Source organism: Procambarus clarkii, chromosome 32, assembly GCF_040958095.1.
Source record: "Procambarus clarkii isolate CNS0578487 chromosome 32, FALCON_Pclarkii_2.0, whole genome shotgun sequence".
Classification (NCBI taxonomy): domain Eukaryota; kingdom Metazoa; phylum Arthropoda; class Malacostraca; order Decapoda; family Cambaridae; genus Procambarus; species Procambarus clarkii.
In genome coordinates, this window is record NC_091181.1 from 27,825,237 (window position 1) to 27,849,738 (window position 24,502).

Genomic DNA, 24,502 nt, shown 5'->3' on the forward strand with positions numbered 1-24,502 from the left:
CAGGTCATACTGGGGCCAAGGAGACCCAGAGGAATGCTTGGTCTATTCTAGACTGGTGTTGAGAAGGCTCATTCATCTACACTCAAAGCCCACACAACAGTAGGCATCAAAGTGACTGCCAAGGTATGCTCTTGCTAATTGCTAGCTGGTGGCCTACCCATAAACTACCCCCTGAATGCCCAAGCCTCAAGCATGCTTGGAAGGTTGGGTTTATTGTTGACCATGGAGTCAGGAAACTGAAGGTCCAGGAGGCATAGACTGATACCATGGCATACTGGGTGGCCTCCCATCCAACTATGAACATCATTATGCAACTATGCTGTATGCTGCCTACCATCCTACATAAGGAGAGAGAGAGGTTCTGAAACTATTAGAAATGTTTTAGTTATTGTGCTTATTAAATATAATTTAGTTAGTATTAACCATTTTGAAAACTAGATAGTAAAGCTCCACCTGACACTTGTGACAATATAGTCAGTATCAATATTTTGACATGGACTCTGCCATGGCCTTGTCTCAGAATTAATCTTTGTGTCTCACTGTATAAATCGCCTGTAATTTATAAAGGTAATTTATGAGTGTTGTTCAATACATATAGACTACATTTTAATTCAAAGTACTTTTAAATATTAATGAACAAAGCAAAATTATACAATCACTTGGCTATATCACTTCAAATCTATCAAGAACAGAAAGTGCACTTTCTAAAAGTATTGAATTTAGTTATTCATCTGCATGATCAAGGCACACATAGAAAACATGCATGACAGACAAGACTCAAACACAAGCACAAGTCTTCACACAGAACAGTTTAAGAAATGGTCAGTATTTAGTTGACAAGCCAGTAAAAAATCAGGAGCCAGGAGGCCCTTGTGCCTGTTGGCATACTAGTGGGTATGAACAACTGAAATCGCTGCATCAGACCCTTGGGTTCCCATGGCTGCCATTTGGAGCTTGCTAAAAGTTGAATCTGAACAATGAAGTGTGTACATGATATGAATCAGGATGCAAATGTAGTCCAAACAGTTGCTTGTTTTGTTGCACTCTATCTACCTTTCTACTTTCTTCCATTGGTTACTGGGGTGATCAAGTATTCTCAGACTCCCCCTTGCTTCTATTGAAAGGGAGCCAGAATTTTATACTGGTCTCCAGTAGATGTTCATGATTTGATAAAGCCTGGTGGCACTTGGGTTTGGAATATTTCAGGAGGGTAGTTGGGTAGCTCGGGGAAGATGCAGAGGGGACCCACCATACACAAGAATTTAATGACATTCAATGCTGGATTTGGTAGCTTTGTTTCTAATTATAAGTGTTGAACCTCTTCTTCCATTCCATTTCTCACTGTCAGCTCAAAGATGGTTGTGAGAGTTCCCTTGGCCTTGATGGATTTTTTTTTATTCCTCTGGAGGATTTTTAGGGTTTGGTTCCAAGGCAACCTCCTTCCCATCACCTCTTTTTCTTTCAGCTCCATCAGGTGTCACTCCACAGCACATGTAAGTTTAGCCCTTTGTTTCTGATTGTAGTCCTAGTCTTCCAAATTACTTTTTCATTAAGTTGCAGTCATGTGGTTCAGCTCCAAAAAATATCTTTGAGTTTAAATAGATGAATAGCTACAGCACTTACCCTTACCCTAGACACTTGAATGTTGCTGTTCACTTCCTTCTGTCTCTGATTTCCTTGTGCTTTGCAGGCTGCTCTTGTAAGGTGGAATGTGAAGTGGGTAGTTTCAGGATGGCCTTTTGGCATGAAGGTGCTGGTACTTGATGGCCATCAAAGGTAGAAGTTGTGCAGACCAACTAGCAGTTAACGAGCATTCATTGGATGCCAAATAGAGCTTGGAAGGACTTTTAAGTATAGTTTGATGAGCCTTCTCAAAATAAATTTGGGTCAGATTTTCTAGTCTCTCTTGACAGCCCATCCTCCAAAGGCTTCCCAACGTCAAGAAAACGGGTAATTTAATGTCCTCTCCTAACCTACCAGAGGACCCAAAACGGAAAATGGGACAATATGTCACTTTCATGAGTCACTTCGATTTCCTAGTACGACGATTTTTGGCCTTATGTAACGCATACAAGCGAAAAAGAAATGTTCTTTGTAGGAGGACAGGTTGCTCTTGAACCAGTATGATTTTGGTAGGCATTTGAAAAGTTGCCTGTTGTGTTGTTGTGTTATATTGATGCCCTGACTGTATATAGTCCTGTCCATGGGAACAACAGGACCATGTCTAAGGGAGTAATGGAGTGCCATGCTCAGACAGGGTCTTTCCACCTGCACTCAAAGCTGTATTTTTACCATTTCATGTACAAGCTTAGAATAAATCAAGTAAAGCAGTGTCTTCATCTTTTCTTAATTCTTAAGCAATCGTGTTAAAAAATATTGGAATACAAGCTCTCCTTCATCTGTAATGTCTAAATTACTATAGAAACATTATATATATTTTCTTTTTAATACATCAATTATGTTACTGTACTCTAGTTATGTTTGGTTGCAAGCTATGAATGTTTTGTTTTTACATTTGTAATAGTGCAGATACTTTTTTTTACTTTGGTAAGGTGTGGTTACAGCAAAACTATACATTGCAGTACTAATTTCAAATTTGAAACTGTTTATTTTAAAGAATTTTCTTCTAGGCTTTATTATAAAGAGTTAAGTAAATGTTTATAAGAATTAGTAGTTGTCATTATGTCATAGATTGGTTTTTCTTTGTCCACATTTTCTTTACTATATCATATAGTGATTTTAGATTCAATGCAGTTTCTTCTATAGTACCTGTTACTGTCTACCATTATCATACTCTTCATATTTCTCTCTACCTTTTGGCTTATGCATGTTTGTTTTGGTAATTCTCATTTATTTTCTAAATTCTTACTTCCCAGTGCAAACTATAGTGATTATTGCCATTTGCAGCATATAGAATTCTTGGGCAAATGTTTCACCTCTTGCTGCATGTTGCCTTCGAGAGTATACACGCCACAGAAAGATGATGAAATACATAATTTAAAAATTTATGGACATGAAAAAGAGAAGTAAAAACTAAATTTATCTTTAAAAATAAAGGTGTTCAGTTTATGGAAACACTACTATCCGAGTAGCTCTGTCACTTCCGCAGCCATAACCCGAGCAGGCCCAGGATACCACAGTTCTGTAGGCTGTGTTGACCTGTACCCCATTTAGTTTTGCTACCTCAGTTGTTAATAAGAGACATGGGATCCAAAATTCAATAATCCATCACCAATGGAGCACTCATTGTGACACTGACACCAAAGTGCAAAAACAGAAACTCGACACCCCCTCTGAAATTTACAGTACTGTACATGTAATTGGAAACTTAAAGAAAGCCAGTTAAATCTTTGCTACTGTAACATCAAAGCTGGTTTTGTCACCATGTCACTAGATGATAGCAAAACCATCACCACTACTAAGTCAGAGGAACCAGCTACCCTCATACCCTCCTGCATACACACTTTAAGTTGAGACTGTAAGGGTGGGAAAGTGAGTGGTTGCTCCATAGTGTGTTTTATACACATGACACTATTTCTGACACTATTTCTATTTCCATTGATTGCTTCCTGAGCCAATTCCTTACAGAATCATTTACAGTAGGGAAAAATCCCTCCCCCCTCCCACCTTAAAGAGAATTGAAAAAAGGAGACTTACTGGAGCCAGAAGATTGTAGCCAACAATGCTATGATAGAAAAATCAGTGATGAATGTAATGAAATGCCAATTTCTGGGTGAGCCCCGGTGGCTCCCTAAAACTATACACCGAGATAGTTCCCATCTACCAGGTCACATCAGATGTGGAGTTCTTAGGCCTACCGGGGACCAGAGCCAAAACCTGGCCCTCCTCAGAGATGCAAGGGGCTGTGACATTTCACCACCTCACTGGGAAAGGCATCCAAAAAGTCATCAAGTCAAAGCAAACTACTGCTGGGATCAGGAGAGACTGAATCCTCACAAACTGCCTAATGAACTCCCCAACTATGTAAACAAGTGATCAAATCTATCGAAACTAGCATGAGCTTGTTCACACTACCTCCTCCACTCATTTGGGGAAAGGGGAAAATGGGGCTCACCATCTCCCGATGACTGAGCTGTTAGTTCTTATGCTGTTGCGGTAGCGGGCACTTGACTGGTGTAATGGTTCTCGGGTCACCTCTCTTCTGTGTAGGCTATACTGTTCAGCTGATTTTGGGTCTTAGCCTTTGGTGGCTTTTCCTGTACACTGTAGTATAGTATGAGCCTGGGGCCAGATTCACGAAGCAGTTACGCAAGTACTTATGAACCTGTACATCTATTCTCAATCTTTGGCGGCTTTGTTTAAAATTATTAAACAGTTAATGAGCTCCCATGCACCAAGAGGTTGTTTATAATAATAACAACAGTTGAATCAGACGTTTTCATGCTTGTAAACTGTTTAATAAATGTAAACAAAGCCGTCAAAGATTGAGGAAAGATGTACACGTTCGTAAGTACTTGCGTAACTGCTTTGTGAATCTGGCCCCTGGCTTGTAGTGTTTGTAGAGCTGCATGTGCACACCTTTCCTGTGTGCTCCTTAGTGCTGCCCTTGCTTTGCCAGAGTTGTTTTCTCTGGAGTGTTTGGGACTTGCTCCCTAAGAGGTCTTTGCTTGTGGTGACCCTCACCCAGGGGTGAGTCAGCGGGCTCATAACTCTTTATCTTAACCTGGGTTGGGTGCAACTTTGACTGGTGGGACACACTGGGGGTTTGTGGACTTCACTTCAGTGCACCAAGATTGGCCTTTACAGCAGTGTAACCCAGGATATGTTGGCTTACTTTTAGGTCCAGCCTACAATCCCCAGTGCCTAAGGGACCTGCATGGTTTGCCCGTCAGGCCCTAGTGTTTCCTTGTGGGGGTTCGGTAATTATGAGTCCCCCACCACAAGGGTTGTTCATCGTCTGTGCCACGAGACGATAATCTCGCCAGAAAAAGCTTCTCTTGCTGCCCAGGAGCATTCCTCAACATGGCACACAAGTTTAGCTGAAGTATAACTGAGAATACCTGAAAGAACAAAAATATTAATACAGTACTAGAAAAGAAGAAGAATCCGTGGCATGTACCAAGAAGAAACTGTGAATGCCCTAGGAAAACTGGAGTGCCCTCCTGAGAAATTGGGGAAGGCCCCATAAAAGGGAGCATGCCCCAAAGTGAAGGAATAAAGACACTCTTCAATACACACAAAAGCAAACATGAAGAATTGTGAAGGTGCAGCAAAATGCTTCATAGGTGCATCTGTATCCTTCATAAGGACAACAGACTACACTAAGGCCCTCCTGAAAACATTCAATACAATCCAGGATAGAGGTACAAAACATCTGTGATTTGAAGCACGGTCCCTTTTAATTGCAACACCAAGACCTACAGGTTTAAAAGGTTGCCCTGCTTGATACCTGCTTGATGGGGTTCTAGGAGTTCTTCTACTCCTCAAGCCTGGCCCGAGGTCACGCTTGACTTGAGAGCTTGGTCCAACAGAGAACTGGCCCTCTTCAGAGTTCACTGTCAAACCAAACACCAGCCACCACCAAGTAGTGTTTAATAGCAAAGATATAACTGGAATTTCATATTTCCAGCTACTGTATTTCTCTGAGAGGATGTAGATATTTTATTTCTTCCTTTTGGTGTCATAGTAAGTAGTTTTTTTTCAGATTGAACTTTATCTCCTTTCCCTAATTGAGATATCTATCTTGCAAGGTACTTGTCACAGAAAAGCAGAGGTAAACAGAGCCTGATGTCATTGTATTGTGGATAGGCTCAGATCCTGGCTCGGAGAGTGATCAAGGAGGCCTGGCTCACAAAATTGTCTGAAGTTTGACAAAATTTGTGTAAAAACAGTTTGTAAAACTGTTTTTACACACATTTTAACAAACTGTAAAAACAGTTTGTCTGTGTTACCTATGAAAGCATTTTTTGGGGTCCAGTTATGAGGTACCCTTGCTTTTATTAATGTTTCTGTTTCTTATCTATACTTTCACTGTGACACTGCTTGTAGGATCTTAATATTAAACTCTCTTCATTCAGATTTTTCTTTTAATAAATATTTTATCACCTTTATTATTATGATTTTTATTGTCATTTTCTGTCTCTTTTTTTCTGTCTTCCTCCTGTTTTCTCACTTGCATAGACTTGATGTGAGCACCTTAAATCTGTTTATGAACCAGTGGCATATCGAGGGAAAATATTGGCTATATAGGTGATCTATAGTATCTAGATATGTATGGAAAGTATTTAGGGAAAATATCGCACTGAAATTACACCCCTGTCCAGGTATCTGATACCCATCTCTCAGATAACTTTATCATAAAACCAGCTTTAAAATACCAATCAAGTTCGTTAATCTTTTATTTGACAAATTATGGTGATCTTGAGACGATTTCGGGGCTTAGTATCCCCCACAGCCCGGTCCTCGACCAGGCCTCCTTTTTGTTACACCCCCAAGGAAACAGCCCGTAGCAGCAACTGTCTAACTCCCAGGTACTTATTTACTGCTAGGTAACAGGGGCATCAGGGTGAAACATTTTGCCCATTTGTCTCCTCCTCCACTGGGGATCGAACCCGAAACCTTAGGACTACGAATCCGAAGCGCTGGCCACCCAGCTGTCAGGCGCCCTCTTAAACAAAGGCTTGTTAAAGATTTGCACCCAGTAAATTCTCCCTGGCCAGGATACGATCCTAGGACAAAGTGCTCGCAGAACGCCAGGCGAGTGTCTTACCACTACACCACGGAGACTGTAGATGGCACTACATGAAAATTACAACTGCATCTTCCTTACAAATTGGTCTATGATGTGGTCAAAGGCAGTTTTTTCAGTTTCTTCTCATTCTACACTTAACAGAGCAAGATCACAGAGTCTGCCTTGACCCAGGGAGGTTCTCAAATACGAAAGTATTAGTTTTAACATGCTGAATGATTTCTCACGGCTGGCACTGGAAACTGCGATGATTAGCATTATCTGAATAGTAATGTGAAAATTAGGAAGATGCTCTCATCTCCATACTTAATAATAAATTCGAGAAGCTCTTCAGGTCTTGATATTTTCACATTAGCCTGACTTGATAGTGACATTCTGCAATCCAAAATTTCTTTGTATAGCTGCTGTCCATCAACACCATTGGGGTACAATTCGCCCAATTTTTTGCACTTCTTTAGGTTATTCTCATCAGCAGTAGCACCGTTATCTTGAGGTTATCTTGAGATGATTTCGGGGCTTAGCGTTCCCGCAGCCTGGACCTTGACCAGGCCTCCTTTTTGTTACACACCCCCATGAAGCAGCCTGTAAGCAGCTGTCTAACTCCCAGGTACCTGTTTACTGCTAGGTGAACAGGTACATCAGGGTGAAAGAAACTTTGCCCATTTGTTTCCGCTTCCACCGGAGATTGTACCCGGAACCTCAGGACTACGAATCCAAAGCACTGTCCACTCGGCTGCCAGGCCCCCGTAACACGCTATTATTATTTGTAGTTAAAGGAAAATAAATCCTTTAAAATAAGTCAGATAAGCTATCCAAGGATAGCTTATCTGACTTTGATAGTGCTCATTGGCACTTCAAGTGGCACTCAGGGCTCGTGCAATATTTGCCATACACTAGATACGCCACTGCAGTGAACTCTGGTTTCTGAGTGGAAGCATGATAGCCACACCTAAATGGAAGCATGTGATGACTGCTTCACATGTGAGATTACCACACTTCAATGGAAGCAAGTGGTAATTGTTTTACTTACATAATAATCATGTGGAATTCTTTCACAGAAGTTTCACAGACTCTAACCATTGTTAACAGTAGATGGCATTTACAATATTAGAAAAATCCTTCACTAGGTACTCCCTCCAGAATACTGTAGTGTTATTCCAGAAAAAGACAAGTGTTGAGATAGTAGCACAGACTATAATAGAATGGAACATGGTTTGTTTCTAGGAGGAAACAAACCCCCTCCTAGCTCCCGGAGCTATCCTCCTGGAGAGCTATGGGAGCTATCAGTAGCTCCCGGAGCCGAGTGCTGGTCCAACCAAGGTTTAGGAAAGTGCATCAGGTCTCTAAAACCCACCCTTGCCTATCAGGAGCCAGGACTAAAATCTGGCTCTTTCTGCAAAATGAAGGGTACTTAAAGATCAGAGATCAACCCAAAACTGAGATGAACCCCACTGAAATCATGATAAAAAAATAAAGAAAACTAGGTACCCTAAGGTATCTAGGAATACGATCACTGCTGCTAGATAAATACTATGACTGATGCACCTGACCACCACTAGGTTGCAGCCCAGATCAGCTGAGATTCCAGCCAGCCTGCCCTCACTCACTTGCCTGATCAGAACTTTGGGGACAGGTTTTTACCCTGACCTCAAGGTGTTCCTTCATTGTTTGGGGGTCAGACCTCCAACATGCTAGTAGCTGACCTGGCTGTGATGTCAGTGCCACTTTGTGTCCTGAGATTCTTCTGGCTCTGTAGTGTACATCTTACCCCGTGCTGCATGAATGGAGCTTCTGATAATTTCCCTGCTTTTTTGGGCACCTCACCCAGATCTTCAGGAGTGTTGTCAGTTCTTTCGTTCTGGAGCTTTGGTCCTCCTCTTTCCAGCCAGGGTTTTCTGGTTCTTGGGTCCAGTTGCCAATTCTTGAGGATTTGGTCCCTGCACCAGGTTTTCCTGCCCATTGGTTTCTTGGAGTCCTCATGGAACTTTTGGTCTTGGCCAACTGATGATCTGTCCTCGCTCCCGTGCTCTGCATTTCTGGCATCATGGTTGATGTTTGGGCTTGGGGCTTGTTTTGGTGATCGACCTGGGTATTGACTTTTGGCTCCACATGTCCCTTGGCATTTAGCACTTATATTGTATATCAATCTTTGGCCTACTGGGTTTGCCCCTCTGCACTAGGCCCTTGTTTTCTGCCATTATGTTTCAGAGGTGAACCTTGGGTAACATTTTTCAGTTTACTGATTTGTTCCTTTTTAAAAATGAAAGCCTCTTATGCTGATGTGCCATTGTGAGTTAGCTCGGGAAGCTGTTGAGGAGGTCCTCCCAGAAGTTAAGCATTTAATGTAATGAAATGTCCTTTACTGGTGGGTTCTGCAGTAGTTCCCCATTGCTGCTATATTTCCTCCATATCACATGGTAGTAGAAATTCAGTTTGGGTGGCTCTTGATCACCAAATTTTCTTAAAGCAGTTCTTTGATTTGTTGCACTTATGCTATCTGGTGTTTTTTTCCTTGGTTTAAAGTTGACCTGATCCTAAAACTCTCCTTGTGTCCCAGAAAAAGCTAGATTATGGTCTTGGCTCCTGGTAGTCAATAGTCAAGGGTCTGTCTCGGGGCCTGGTGCATTTCTCTAAGACTTGGATGGACCAGCAGTTAGGTCATGGAACTACTAAAGACTGCACCAGAAAAGGGTATTTCATTATATGCAACAACTTGATTTATATCACTGTGTCCCACTAAACAAATACTTCAATTAAATTAGGATTATGCAAAACAGATTATAGATTACCGAATTGGTGGCTGCCTTGTAACTTACTCTTTTTAAAGTACTCATTTTAAAATTCCTCATAGTTTTGCTAAACAAGTTATTTCATTTTGGCTTTGGGTATACTGTAGGCCAACAATTCATTTAATTAAGTTAATACCTAGGTACCTATTTCTATTTTAAGATAATATTTATATGACGTCATTGTTCTTCATTATACTTTCATTCACGTACTAATAGCCCAAATTAACTAAATTCTGAACATGATTAAATCAGCAACAACTTTTAAGTTTGTATTCTCTTTTCAACTGCTAATTTTCCTAAAAAAAAGTCACTACTGTATATTGGAATACCAAAGCTTCTTGAATCAATATTTGTATTAATTTTTTTGTCTTGAGTTTCCAATTAGTATTTGAATATGTTTATACTAAATTATTGTAGAATTTAGATGTTCTTAATTTGTTTAATATTATTTTCACTTGTTGAGTGGTTTAACATTATTATGAGTGAACTGTAAGTTTACCAGGAATGCCTCCGTGGCTTACTTTGTAAAATTATAATTTTTTATTCCTTGTCTTTTGCTAAAATAATTATTGATTAGATCTATGGTGCTTGGTGGTGGCCTGTTTCCATACTAAATAACTAAAGGAAAAGATAATGTTGTTTGAGTGTCTGGTGAACTTCGGGACGCACTCTTGACATGGCCCTCTTAACAAAGGCATATGCTTAGCTTATCTAACTTTGGGAACTGTCTCTGTATGATGGTCAGACTGGGTCTAGGAATGGAACAACCGTGGGGCCCCAGGAAGGGTCCCCAGTTGATTCTCGACTTGGATCCATTGTTCACGAGGTTCCCGGACTCCTCGACCTTTCCCCTACTCGGAGAGATCAGGTGGTGATGAGAGAAAGACAAAGTCCTGTTAAAAAGGTGAGCTGGTACTTGTGGTGGCACTACATTTATATTACAAATGACAAGACTGACATTTGCACAGCACAAATTATTAAGCTCGTATATGGCTGGACACGGAGATGTTCTAGTAGGAGCTTTTTTTCATTTATTTGTTTTTTGACATGCATTTTGTTATATCACCTGAGATTTGTATATCTAACACAGTGCATTCCACATACTATACTATAAATACCTTGCTTTTCATTGATGGTGGCGAGTTAAACAATTCATGCATTCTTGGTGTTTGTGTATTTAAATGTTTAAGAAGCTTCATTTGGGAATGGCTTTTATAGTTTTTACTTTTAAAGGAAAAAGCCACTGCAAAAACTAATATTGACGAGAAACTATGCATATTTTATAATGAATGCTAAAGATTATTTTTTTATCTAGTATACATTTTAAGATCTCAAATACCCAAATTATTGTCCCTGGTCACGCTTAGAAGTACAATTATTGGAAAAGTGTATCTCGACTATTGATTGTTAATTTGCTTCCGCACATTCAAACCGCAGCATGTGTAGTTATCTGCTTCACATTCTCAGACCACACCACTCTTCAAATGCAAATGTTGTCAACCTATACTGAAGTGTAGCTGGATGAATTTGATCTGGATATACCTTAGTGCATGTCCTTGTCTCCCATCTTTATTTTTTTTTTTTTTATGTAAACTTGGCAAGATGTCTGGCATTCTTTAATGCACACCTTTTGTTGTAGAGTAGACAAATGATGACTGCTTCATTCATACTATAGTGCAATCATAGGTGTTAAATCTTGTTGCAAATGTTGTTTTTAGCTTTTTGAAGGGCCTTCACGTATTTCAGTGTGTTAAGGCAGTTAATAGCTAAAATAATATTTGTAAGGTTCTGCACGTTTCATTGTCTAAATATAGGAAAAGAAAATAAATATAAAAATTGATAGATAACATTGCAATCATCTTTATTTAATTACTATGTAATGTGGTTTTTAAGAATTACAGTGGAAACTCGAACAAGAGTACAGTACTGTGTGTGTGTGTGTGTGTGTGTGTGTGTGTGTGTGTGTGTATGTATGTATGTATGTATGTATGTATGTATGTATGTATGTATGTGTGTATGTATGTGTATGTATGTGTATGTATGTATGTATGTATGTATGTATGTATGTATGTATATATATATATATATATATGTGTATGTGTGTATGTGTATATATATATATATATATATATATATATATATATATATATATATATATATATATATATATATATATATATATATATATATATATATATATATATATATATATATATATATATATATATATATATAATACTAATATTATTTAAATGGCATCTTCTAATTTACAATCTTATTATCAGGATTCCTTTTTTTTCCATTATTTTCTTCCTTTGTAGCATAAATCTTCACCTTTGGATGATCAGAGAGGAAGTGGCCAGAAATTACAAACTGAAGGAGCAATTTCTAAAGCTAATATGATCTCAAATGCTGCTGTAAGATCACTTAAGGATGATGATAATGTTCAAACCAAACTCAAGTCCCCAAGTTCCCAGAGATTACACGCTACTGAAAGAAGAACAAAAAAGAATGAAAGCTTTAAAACAGTTACGCCTTTAAAGAGTGATAGTCCAGAAATTAGCAATATAACGTATGCACGCTTTCAGAACAGAGAACATAGTGTTAGCCCATCTCGAAGAAAAATAAAGTCATTTTTAAAGGGAACATCTAAGAATATCTCCAGTTTACCTAGAACTAATGCAAAAAGCCTCTCCCTTCCAAGTCGAGTCAGTACTCAGAGTACCACAAAGGCTCCTACCAAGTCTACATCCAAAACGTTCTCAAATTTTAAAGAAAAGTTGAAGAAAACTAATTCTCCTTCATCAAATGTAGCTTCAGGTGATAAACCTGAATTTGGTTCAAAAATTGTGTATCATTCTGTTGTCAAGAAAGGAAGAACCAACAACGAAAATACAAAAAATTATGTCTCACCAACTGCAGTACCCAAAATTACCAGAGAAGCAAACACTAAAAGCAATAAGGTAAAAATTGCAACTAAGGAAAATTTACCTAAGGATAGCATCAAGAACAAGTACATAAATTTGGCCTCTAAACCTTCCGGAAAAAATCATAAATTTTTGCATAGTCTAGTTTCAATTAATACACAAGAGAAGAAAGTACATGTCAATAATGGACAAGCCATATCAGTAAAAAATAAAAATTATCTTGAAAATGAACCTACATCACAGTCACCTGATGTTGTTATTAAGGAGAGAGATTCTGGAATATTAGTTTCCTCATCAATAGATGATAAAGACATTGTGGAAAATGTGTCTTCAGCCTCTTCTGAACAGATCAGGAATGAACTTCACACTTGTGCTGTTTGGGATGACCATGCACACACACTTCCCAAGAATTTTGTTGTTTCATCTTGGGCAAAGTTTGAAGACTTTGACTGGAGTGAGTGGAATTCAACAATAAATGAGCATCCATTGAAAAATAGAAAAAATTCAGGCATAAAACTTGATTCAGAAGCAAATAAACAGATAACTAGCACTGAAATTGAAGACAGTAATCCAAATGAGACCATCACATATGAAAGTACAAAGTCCCAAGAAGCAATTTACAACCTGGAAGCAAAGTCTTCTAAAGTTTTACCTATGAGTGCACAAATTACCTTGGATGGTCAAATTAAAACTAAAGGTGACAAATGTATATGTTTAGGAAGCATTAATGATGTGAAAAAAAGTGATAATCAGGTTCAGTATGAAACTAATAAGAAAAGCGGCCATGATAATACCATATTTGAAGTTGATGGGTCAGAGAATTTACAAGAGAGTTGTATGGTATATGAAGACAGGTGGAAAATGACAAAAGCTAGCCAAGTCAAAAATGAAAGTCATGATAGAAAAGAAGACATTAAGAATAACAATTTACATATTTGTCCAGAAGATTCGGATAACAATATGTTTCCTCTTCCTCCAAGAAGACTGAAAGAGGCAATGAAAACTTGGGTCTCCTTTGAAGATTCGTCAAGTAGAATAAAAAAGTCAAAATTGAAAATCATGGGAGATACTGCGAATAGTGGTACAAGCAGTGAGGGTGTAAAGGAACTTGATAATGATAAAGCATATGAAAATGTTTGGTTTGGAACACTGCCATACACAGAAGAGGATCCAAATACACCTTTTGATGATGATTGTGATGGAGAATTTAAGGTGTATGCCAGTGTGAAACCATTTGGAGATGATAGTGATTTGTCTTCATCTTTTGATGCAGATGATGATCATTTTGCAAGAATTATTAAAGAGCTTCTGTGTGATGATCCTTCTCTTGATAAAAGAACACCTGAAGAACAGTCTGATACAAAAATATTGAAGAGTAAAGAACTTGTTGCTCTTGGCCCAGCTGAAGAAGTTATGCAAAAGCCAATGAGGTTTGATAGGATTTTTAAACTGGATATATCTCCACCGTTATTTGAAAAAGTTGAATTTATATGGCATGAGCCATACTCAAATCTTATTGCAAGTGTTTCAAAAAATATTCAGATGGAATGTCTGGAAATTATTCCAGTACTGAAACACAATTTTGAATATGCTTTGTGTCGTTTTGAAATAGATTATAAGAGAGTTGCTCTGAACCAAAACTGCAGGATTTACACCTTTGTCATTCCATTACAAGAATGTTTTGAAGAATTTCAGCAGGAGTTTGTTAGTGATATGTCTACAATGGATTATACTATATTGTATCCACAGTATTCGCAAGAACCTGCATGCGATGTGTTGCTTGCAGAGAACACTTCACTGACTGCATTGCTTGACATTGACTCTCTTAGAGTGATGAATATGTTACTGGAACAAGTTCAACCAGAATCCTGTGACAGATGTAGGATTTTGGAAACTAATGTCAGAAATTGTGTGTTGGATAATGAGACGAAGGAAATGTGTGCAAAAGAAGCATTAAAAAATGTTCCTATTATTACTTTTGAAGAGAATAAGTTAAGCTGTGACAAATCAGGGAATATTGAGATTGAGTTGACACACCATACACAAAGTACTTCAGAAGCTGTTGAAAGTGTATTTTTACCATGTTATAAAAATTATGAAAAGTTGAAAGAATCAATAATAGATAACCAGAATACTAATGATATTAAAAATGCTGAACAGGCAAATAGGAAAGGCAATAGGAAAGATGCCAATATTAGTATAGAACATGAGCATTTTAATTTCCTCGATTCAGAGAAATCAAATGATAACACAATGAACATAATTGGTGACCAGCATGTAATGTTAAAACATGTTGGAGCGGATTATTCGGATCCATTGATATTAGAAGGTACAAGTGTTATGCCAGAAAGAAAACTATGGAATGGAGAAAGCAAAGGAATCACAAATGATAACTTATCTATAGAATGTCTTAACAACTCTGAGGGCAGTGCTGAAAACACTGTTAATAGATTTGTCTACCAAAAAAAAGGACTTTGTGTAATGCATGCCATGGAAAGCATGGAGGAGGTAGAGTTAGAATTTGTTTCCCAAGAGATGGCTACAGATCAACACGTCAGTTCAAGGGTAACATTAATAGACCCTCAAGAAATTGCATTAAATGACAAACTACTTTTAGTCGACTGCAAGGATAAAGAAAAAAATCCAGGAAAAAGTTGCAAAGTACATGATCAAATTTTAAAACTTGAATCTTCAAGGCTTAATATTCCACAAATACTTATTCATGCCCCAAGTGATGAGATGCTTACTATAGATGATAACAGCTTTTTACCAGAAGAATGTGTAAGTTTACCCGAGTTTGAAAAATCTTCCTCCAGGAATAGTAGTAATTACTTGGAAACATTCAAGAAAGATGAGAGGGAGTATTGCACCAGTGATATGGAAGATATTCCAGTCTGTTCACTAGCTGAAGAAGAAATGCTTAGGGCACTAATGTATGCTTCTGCAGAAGAAGGTATGCCAGAATTCATTGATGCATTTGTCATCAGCAAAAGTCAGTGTCAGCTTCCAGAGAGGGTCCAAGCTAAGCCAAAATATATTGAGAGAGTTCCATTAAGTCTTGCAGTTGTTGAGGAGGAAATGGTTTACACTATGACTGATTTTGAATATGATTTGGTAAATGTTTTTAAATTTGAAGATGATCAAGTTGCAGGCATGGAGGAAAATAAAATTATAAATGAATTTTGTGAAGATGAAGAAATTTATGCAAAAGAAACAAGAGAGACATCTCTTGTTTTTGTTGCAGCTGTTAGGGAACTGTGCATGCATGGGCTTGAAACTTCTGATTATATGAAAGACTTATATATTCCTGACAAGGTTTCTGCAGTGCTAAGTCCTGAAGCAAATGAACATTCACTTATCTTTACTTCGGCTGTTAGAGAACTGTGTATGAATGAACCAGAAATACATGATAATATGCAAGACATGAATATTTATGAAAAAATGTTTGCTGTCCAAAGTATTGAACCTGAGACAATTATATCTGAAAAATATGAGATGAGCAATATTCTAGAAATTAAGGAACAGGAGCAGAAAAAAGTTAAGATTTCTTGTATGTCTGAGCAAGAAAGCCAGCATGAAAATTTAGAGCCTATAAAACACAAACCAGGAGTCTCTGTGAATCATGGGATATCTACATTAGAGAATAATACTGAATTAAATCAGATAAAATATTTGCATAAAGACAAGTCAAAAGAAACAATGGCAGAAACTTCTAAATGTGTAAAGAATGAATGTGATTTGAACTCGGATTTTTGTTGGGTTTCTGATGCTAGTTCAGGCACTGTTCAAGATTCATTTATGAATATTGATCAAATGGACATTCCACTTATTGATGCAAATAATTCACAATCAAACTCATTAGATTCAAGAGTTACTGATGGAAGTATACAAAATAAGTATGCAGCATTACTGAAACCATCACATCCTTTAAGTACCTTGCTACTTTCTCGTGCAGAGTCTGTCGAGAGCCAGAGTAGTGGTTCAGTTGGCCGAGATGTTGTCTCTGTTAATAATGCTGCTGTCCTCCAGTACTGGGCTGCAGTTACGAAAGAGAGGAGAAATATCGGAAATTTTGGAGCCATTGCAGATTTTTCTTTAACTGAAGAAAAAAGTATAAAAGCTACAAGTTCAATACCAATTCCTGCAGGTGGTTGTCATGTCAAAGATGGTAAGGAAATAGCAAATTTAGTTAGAAGAGATAACAGTCTTGAAGAGAGCATAGCATATTTTTTAAGCTGCTCACCTGACTCTGTATTTGATGGAATAGATTTTCAGCTACCTTTGGAAGAGGACGAAGAAGATTGGCTTCAAGAACTGGAAGATATTAGAGATGATGGGGCTTTTGACAGTGAATTTGAATTTGGTGAATTGGAATTTGAATCGGATGCTAAAAGTTTCACCTGGGGAGGAGAGCTATCCCAAAAATGTATGGATGAAACACGGGATCACGGAAAAATAATGGAAAGCAGGATTAGAATAAGAGGAAAATCAGATTTGATGAAAATGTCAGAAAATGAAGCACCAAAACAAGGGGGATGGTTCATGGATGGAATTAGGCATACAACAAAAGGATTATATAATCTTCTCTTTTATGGACAGACTCATGGGATTAAGACAGCCGAAAGAATTCCAGTCACAGAAGGTATAGCAGCGACGGAATGGACGAAAGTGACTGATGATGGCATTCGACAGATTGATTCTTTAACAGTTAGTGATAATAACATAAATCTTGAGAAACAATATATAGAGGTTTCTGATAAGCCAGGAGAAAACTTCGCATCCACTCATGCTGTGAGTGATGGGGTCAAACCACAAATTTTATCATCTAATGATAAATCATCCACATGTAGACACACCTCTCAAGGCACATTTAGAGATCAGTGTATACTTGACGAACTTGCAAAAAATCCTGTTTGCATTTCTTCTCAGTCTGCATCAAAAACAGATCACAGTAGACAGGATTCTGTAGCTTCCTTTTCTGGAGGAACATCACCTGAAGAGGATGATATCCTGTTCATGGCCCAAGTTTCTGGAATTTCTCCTCTTGAAGAGAGTGATAAGGCAGCACTCCACCTGCTACTGACAAAGGTTCTGCCATTGGAGTTATTAATGTGTGTACTGAACTGTGCATAATGCTGAGTGTTTGCTGCCAATCCTGCTCAAGAATTTTGTTACCAATATTTTTTTTTTTTTTTTTTTACTATTAAGCAGAACTTTTTCAACTCCAACACTTTTAAATAGTCTTACCACTAATTTTAAGGATGTGCATGCTGACATTGATATTATTTAACATACATTAACTCTGTGGTGCCAAGTTTCTGCTTCAGGTTAGTTATATAGCAAAAACTAAACATTGATTGTATGTTGTTGTCTACTTGTTTAGGGTACCATCCTCCTAAGTGAGAATTGCTAACTTAATCCAGAGTTTTAACCAAATTATTCAAAAAGGAAATTGTATAGGGAAAATTGTTATATAAAAATGGAAATATTGAAGGTGAAATGAGAAAGAGAGTAAGTGGGAGAAGAGTGATAAGAGGTTAACAGTATAATGAATGGAAGAAATGTTAGTCTGGAAATTAGAAAATGACTGAGATAGTATTCTTTGAACAGTGGCTAAGTACTCAAGAGTACAATCGGTGGAAATGAGATTTTTGAGAAAAGCAGCTAGGGTAGGTATGTGATATGGACATAGCAGTGAGCGAGTATGAGATTTGTGGTATGAGTGTGAGGGGTGAAGAAATTAAATGTGGAGTGGGTGAAGCACAATGTGTTTAGGTGGTATGGACATGGTAAAATTTCTGAGAATTGTTTAGCAAGAAAGGTGCACAGGGGCAAAATAAGGTAAGGAATAGTAGAGGCAGACAGTATCTTGGAAGGAAAGGGTGGAACAGTACATAAAAGAACGGGTGGGGAAGGGGTTATAGAGCTTGAATGAAAGGGTGGAGAAAGGGTTAATAAGCGTAAAAGAGTAAAAGGTCTATGTGGTGATAGGTCATCCTGGACACGTGTAAATCTTGACATAATTGACAAATGATTTAATGAGTCTCTTCACTGCAAATGAAAGATAAAAATATGGATAAAAGTATAAAGTATTTTACAAAGTTTCCATGAACTGTTACTAATAACTCTGTGAAATTTGGAATAGGAGTTACTTGATAATTTGAAGTTTTCATTTTTTGTGAGATAATGAGTGTTTATTAAATATGGATGACAAGGAAAATACTGCACCCAAAGTGGTCTGAAACTTTATTTTGTATAAATATTCTTGGAACCATGATGTCAAATGTTTCAAAACTCTTCATTCTTCTCACCTTTCTCACTTCCCTAAAGCTTTGTCTTGCTTAAATGTAAATCTCTTTGTTAAGGTTGTCTTCCTTGAAAACTTCCCCACTTAATTTCTTTTGTTCCTCATATTTTCCGCTAAGATTTAGCACAACAGTACGTATAAGTGCTTTTATTTTCGGGGACCTTAGCAAGAGTGTGCTTCAGATTTCAGGTCAGATTTTGACCTTTGTGGAGAATAATTTTGGAGTATAAGCACCGAGATAATTCTGCCTCCTTCCCTTTATCTCAGGGAATGTGGAGCCGATTCCCTTTCAGAGTGGACTACATGGTATAGTCAGTTTTGGGGTACTGACGCTGTATCCAGGATTTGTGCTTGGGAATCACAAAGGGGTCCATCCATAATTACAGTATATGATATAAACAAATAATTTTAATTGGTAAAAACCTGATAAAGAATTGCTAACAAATGTCTGCAAGTACATTGGACATAAAAAACCTGGAAATTGAGAAGTAGGTATATGCTGTACACCCAAATATCCTCTGCCCCCCTCCATTTCCATCACTAGGTGCAGTTCATCTAATTGTGCTTGATATTGTACATAAAGTACATTATACATAGTACTGTATAACTGGGCACTTGATGGCCCAGGAACTGAAGGAGGACTTTCATAATTTAGTCTAAACGTTGTTTTGAAGAGCTGCACAGTGGCTCCTTTCCAGACCTGGTTTCTTTGCTTGTACTCGCTTAATGCTCATCTCATTGCTTATTCAGATGGTTAGTATTTAATAAAACTGCATGGATATGTTTTTGAATGGGTTAAATGAGCATGATTAAATAAAGATGAAAACAAGAAGATAGTGTTTACAGGGCAAAGAGTGTCCAACTAGGCCATGCCAGCTCATCAGCCACACATTGAATTAACATGCCAGTCAATATGCTTTCTGGTCTTCTTCAAAGAATTAAAATTGTTTATGCTCAGACAAATTGAAAGCAATGGGCAAGGCCTAGACAATGCCTGAGGTGTGCTTGGATGAGTCCCAAACTATACACAACAAAGCTCTCTGTGCCATCATCACCCCACACCAGTCTCGTTCACTATTGACTGGTTAATTTGTTAAATTTGTTTTTAACCATTCTTACAAGTCATACATAGAACCATACATCTGAAACACCCGATAATACATCTAAAAAATACAAGTGGTATAAATAGGTTGGGGAAAAATAAGTAAAAGAGAAGTATATGAACAATGTTGGATGGTGGCAAGGTTTGAGATGCGAGATATTGGGAAGTGAATCAGATTAAGATAAATATCTCATGAGGAGTTGGACATCTAAATATTATTAATACAGTGTAATATCAATTTAGTAATGGTAATGTTCTCTCACAGAAATAATAACACAGGATAAAAACCCACACTTGTGTATTTGTGAAATATATGAAAGGAATTTACACAGTCTTTCGCACTCTCCTGAGTGCTTTATCAAGGTCCGAGTGTGTGATTAGGATGAGACTTACAGCTCAACGTCTGTTGAATATCATCGATAATAATAATAAGAAAATCCACTCGGGCTGTGAGGTGGCGCGAACCTTCCACTCGAGTGCTTGTGGGTCATACATAAAAACTTCAGTAGGAGCCTCCAGACTTCCAGTGATTTCAGTAGAAATCCGGTTGTATGATTTTTTTTAAGTCAGCGGTGGTAGAGTACGTGGCTGGCAATGCCTTGGTCGTAGGTTCGTGCCGCTTCACAACCCTAGTATATTTTCTCACTGATATACTGTATACTGTATCACATTAATGTGATTTGTGTGTATCAATAATAATAATAATAATTAATAATAATTATAATTCATAATAATTATAATTAATAATTATATATAATTATATTATAATTAATAATGATGAAATTATAGATAATATGATTATATAGTAGGGTACAGTACTGTATTTGTAATTTTTATAAAGCCACTAATCACACACACTATTTTGGCTATAAAGAAATGGTTGTTAATCAACTTGTAAGGAAAAATTTCTGAAGTGTGGAACTGTACAGAGAGTTAGTTATGAGAAACATCTACTTCATGGAAAAGAAATATTAAGGTATATGACACTCGAGAATATCAGTTGGATACATGGCCAACTGGAGGCTTTTCCACCTCCACTGCCTGCCCACCTTCCCAGAATGGAGTTTCCAGAGGGTAAACTAAGTGATAAATAAATAAGAATTGGCCATGGTCATAGTCAAAGAAGAATGGATCATAAAAAGTTAATAATATAGAACAGTGGATCATAGTATGACAGTGCATTAATAAGTTATGAGTGGGATATTTGCCAGTCATGAAATTTGGTCACATGTTTAAGTTATAGGGTGAATAACCAATAAATTCAAATAAAATTCTATTTTAGAAGGAATTTTTGACAAAGGAAGGAATGAGTAGGTGATGTAGATTGGGAAAAATTAAGATTTTGTAAAGTTTCCCATTATATTAGTAGGCCTACATCTGAAGGTAATGGAATCTTAAGGTTAGCTTTGTGGAATGTGACTTGACAGTGTGATTAGTTATGCCACTTTTATGCAAAATAACATCCTGCTATTCCTGCTGAGCCTTGGAATAATTCATCAGTCTTCAATATTACAATTTGAGTGTTTCACTGCTCTGTTGATTTTTGTTTGTAATTAAAGAAAGGCTTGAATGAACAAAAAAAGGTATTAATAATAGTCAAAAGTGAACATTGCAGGAAATGGAGAAGCATAATTGATAATGATAGGAATTTTGTGTTTTTGTGAAAGTTTGGTTGACATGGTTGAATAAGAATGTTCTCTATCTTCTTGTTAATTAATACTTGTTTTGCTTGACTTTTATATTGATGCTTGTAGATTTGTGTGTGCGCACCTAATCATAACCCATCCTAAATTTGAAATTATATTCAATTGTAAGTTCATAATTATTTTCATAATTAATAAATTGAGTTTGCTACATTATTAAGAAAAAGTGAGAAGAAAAACAATGAACATAGACTGCTGTAAATATTATTTAAGCTTATAGATGTTACTTGGATAGTAAGTTGAACTCAATACATATTTTGGCTTATCTTTATTTGATCATTCTGTATGTTTTATTCATATCTTGGCCCTTAGAATTTTATAGGTTTTATTTCCCCTTTTCATATTTTGTTTCATTTGCAATAAACATTAAATTTAGGAACCTTAATACATTCTCTGTACCTCAGCGTCCTTCATCTCGACATGAAGAACTTAAAGAGCGAGCAAGACATTTATTAGAACAGGCCAGACGAGAAGCTCAGAGTCGTCCTGGACCTCAGCGATCTCTCTCAAAGGTACACTGCTATTTTATTTGTTCTGTTTATTGCTTTGAGTAAATTTACATATGAATTTTGTGTACAAATTATTTACCCTTAAGAAAATCTTGATTAAAATTTTCCTGGTCTTCTAGGAAGAAGAAGAGCGGCAAGCACAACTTCGGGAGCGTGCACGTCGCCTCATAGCTGAAGCCAAACAGGGAGTGGTCTCTCCTCCCTTGATGAAATCTGCTTCCCACAGTCATTCTCATGACCACTCTCATGGTATATTGACATTTTATTCCTTAATGTAAATGATTATATTCATTTTGTTATAATTACTGATTTGCCACTCTTTCTATTGCAACAGTTAAGAACCTAGCATTTCCTGATTCGTTAGTACAGTGCAACCTGTTCTCGCAAATTTAATAAGTCAATATTGACTTATTAGTTGCGTGCATAGGTGACATACTAAACATAATAGTTTCCCTTGAAAAGCTTCATAGAAAACACCGACCTTACCTAACCTACTTAGTATGTTAAAATAAGCATCTTATAGCTTCGTAATTACAATTGTTACTTAACCTATTATAGGTATAGGTTAGGTAATAATTGTAATTACAAAGCAATAAGATGCTTATCTTAACATACTAAGTAGGTTAGGTAAGGTCGGTGTTTTCTATGAAGCTTTTCAAGGGAAACTATTATGTTAAGTATGTCACCTATGCACATATTTAATAAGTCAATATTGACGTATTAAATTTGCGAGAACGGGTTGTACAGTGGCACCTCGATTGCCGCGACTTATGATAATTTCGAGTTATGGTACATTAAGAGCTTTGTTTTCCAGCTTTGCCTCATATTGATCTGATTTTCTGGGGGGGGAGTCCCTTCAGCTCCCCGGAGCTATCCAGGCTGATATTTAATATATTAGACTTTGGCATCTGTCAGTGTGAATGGAGTTCATAGGCCTACCTGGGACCACGAGCCAGAACCTGGCCCCCTCAGAGAGGCACAAGGAGCAATGACCTATAGAATAGCACAAGTGATTTGGAGCATTCTATGTCTGCCATTGACAGGGTCAGGCACCCAGAAAGGTAAGCATCACAAAAGAAACCCCTATTCTGGTTGAAACTACTACTGAAAGTCAAAAGAGGAGTGGACAGAACTCCTCAAAGAAAAAAAAAGCAAACGAGCATGATATCACCACTTGCCGCGCCGCCGTCTGCACAGCTCCACCCTCCCTCCCCGGGAGGGGAAAGGGGAAGCCCCAGACCCCTCGTGCCGGCAACCCACACCTTCAGTTCTTTGGCTGATGTGAATGGTATTGGTTGCTGTGGTTCTGGCTCCTGATTTGGCCTCTGCTCTGTGCCTTGTGGTGTGGGGCGAGCCTTCTCCGATGACACGTGAGCCAGGAGTAATTTGGTTCCCAGACATTCTTGGTTTCAGGTGCTTCTTGCTCGGTGTCCGCACCCAGGGGTTTTCCCGTGGCTCCACTTCTTTCAGATGCTCGGTCCGGTCCGTTACATGGCTGGTTCGGTCTTCTCCTCGAGTCTTCACGTCTGGTAATTTTGACTTGAGTCTATTGCCATCTGTTTGATGATCAGGTGGCTTCGTTGAGGGTGTCCACCTGGGTGCTTCGTCTCGGTGAGAGTATGTGGTATACTGGTGGTCCTTCCTTTTTCTTTTTTTCTTTTCGTAGATATACTGCAATTTTTGTTGAGGGTGTCTTGTTCTTTCTCTTGTGGCTGTTCAGGACTGTCATCTTGTGCCGCATACTGGACGCGCTTTTGGTTGACACGGGTTCCCTTCGTCCCTGTTCCAGGGTTCGGGTCTCCCAGGTTGTCCATGGGGTCATTTAGTGTTGCCAATTGTCTTGCTTTCGAGTTTCGGGCACGTGGTTTCCACCTCTCGGGTTTGCCCCTCTATTGTCCTTGTCTTTGGGTAGATAGCTCTGGGAAGCTAAAGGGGGCGCCCCCAGAAAACCAGCGTTGAATGTAATAAAATGCCATTTTCTGGGTGAAACTCAGAGGCTCCCCAGCATCTTTCTCTCCCACCGGTCGGTGGCTCTTTTTGCGTGTTTTGACATCCAGCCTGTGAACTGCAGGTGTGGGTTGCTAGTGTGAGGAATCTGGGGCTCCCCCTTCCCTCTCCCAGGGAGGGGGGAGCTGTGCAGATGGCGGCTTGGCGAGTGGTGATGCCATGCTTGTTTGCTTAATTTTTCTTTGGGGAGTTCTGTCCACTCATTTGACTTTCAGTAGTAGTTTCAACCAGAATAGCGGTTTGTTTTGTGATACCTGTCTGGGTGCCTGACCCTGTCGATGGCAGATATAGAATGCTCCAAATCACTTGTGCTATTCTATAAGCCATTGCTCCTTGTGCCTCTCTGAGGGGGGCCAGGTTCTGGCTCATGATCTCTGGTAGGCCTGGGAACCCCATTCACACTGATGCCAAAGTCTAATATATTACACAGCCTGGATAGCTCCGGGGAG

At 38.2% G+C, this 24,502-nt stretch overlaps 1 protein-coding gene across 1 annotated transcript in view; it reads left to right on the top strand.

The window, feature by feature from the left end:
• Ehbp1 (Eps15 homology domain containing protein-binding protein 1) overlaps nt 1-24,502 on the top strand; it is a 380,163-nt gene that overhangs the window by 167,308 nt on the left and 188,353 nt on the right. Inside the window, exons 17-20 of the mRNA XM_069334860.1 lie at nt 10,244-10,402; nt 17,025-17,513; nt 21,942-22,049; nt 22,166-22,295. Of these exons, the coding sequence (XP_069190961.1) occupies nt 10,244-10,402; nt 17,025-17,513; nt 21,942-22,049; nt 22,166-22,295 (886 nt within the window). The remainder of the gene's footprint in view (nt 1-10,243; nt 10,403-17,024; nt 17,514-21,941; nt 22,050-22,165; nt 22,296-24,502) is intronic.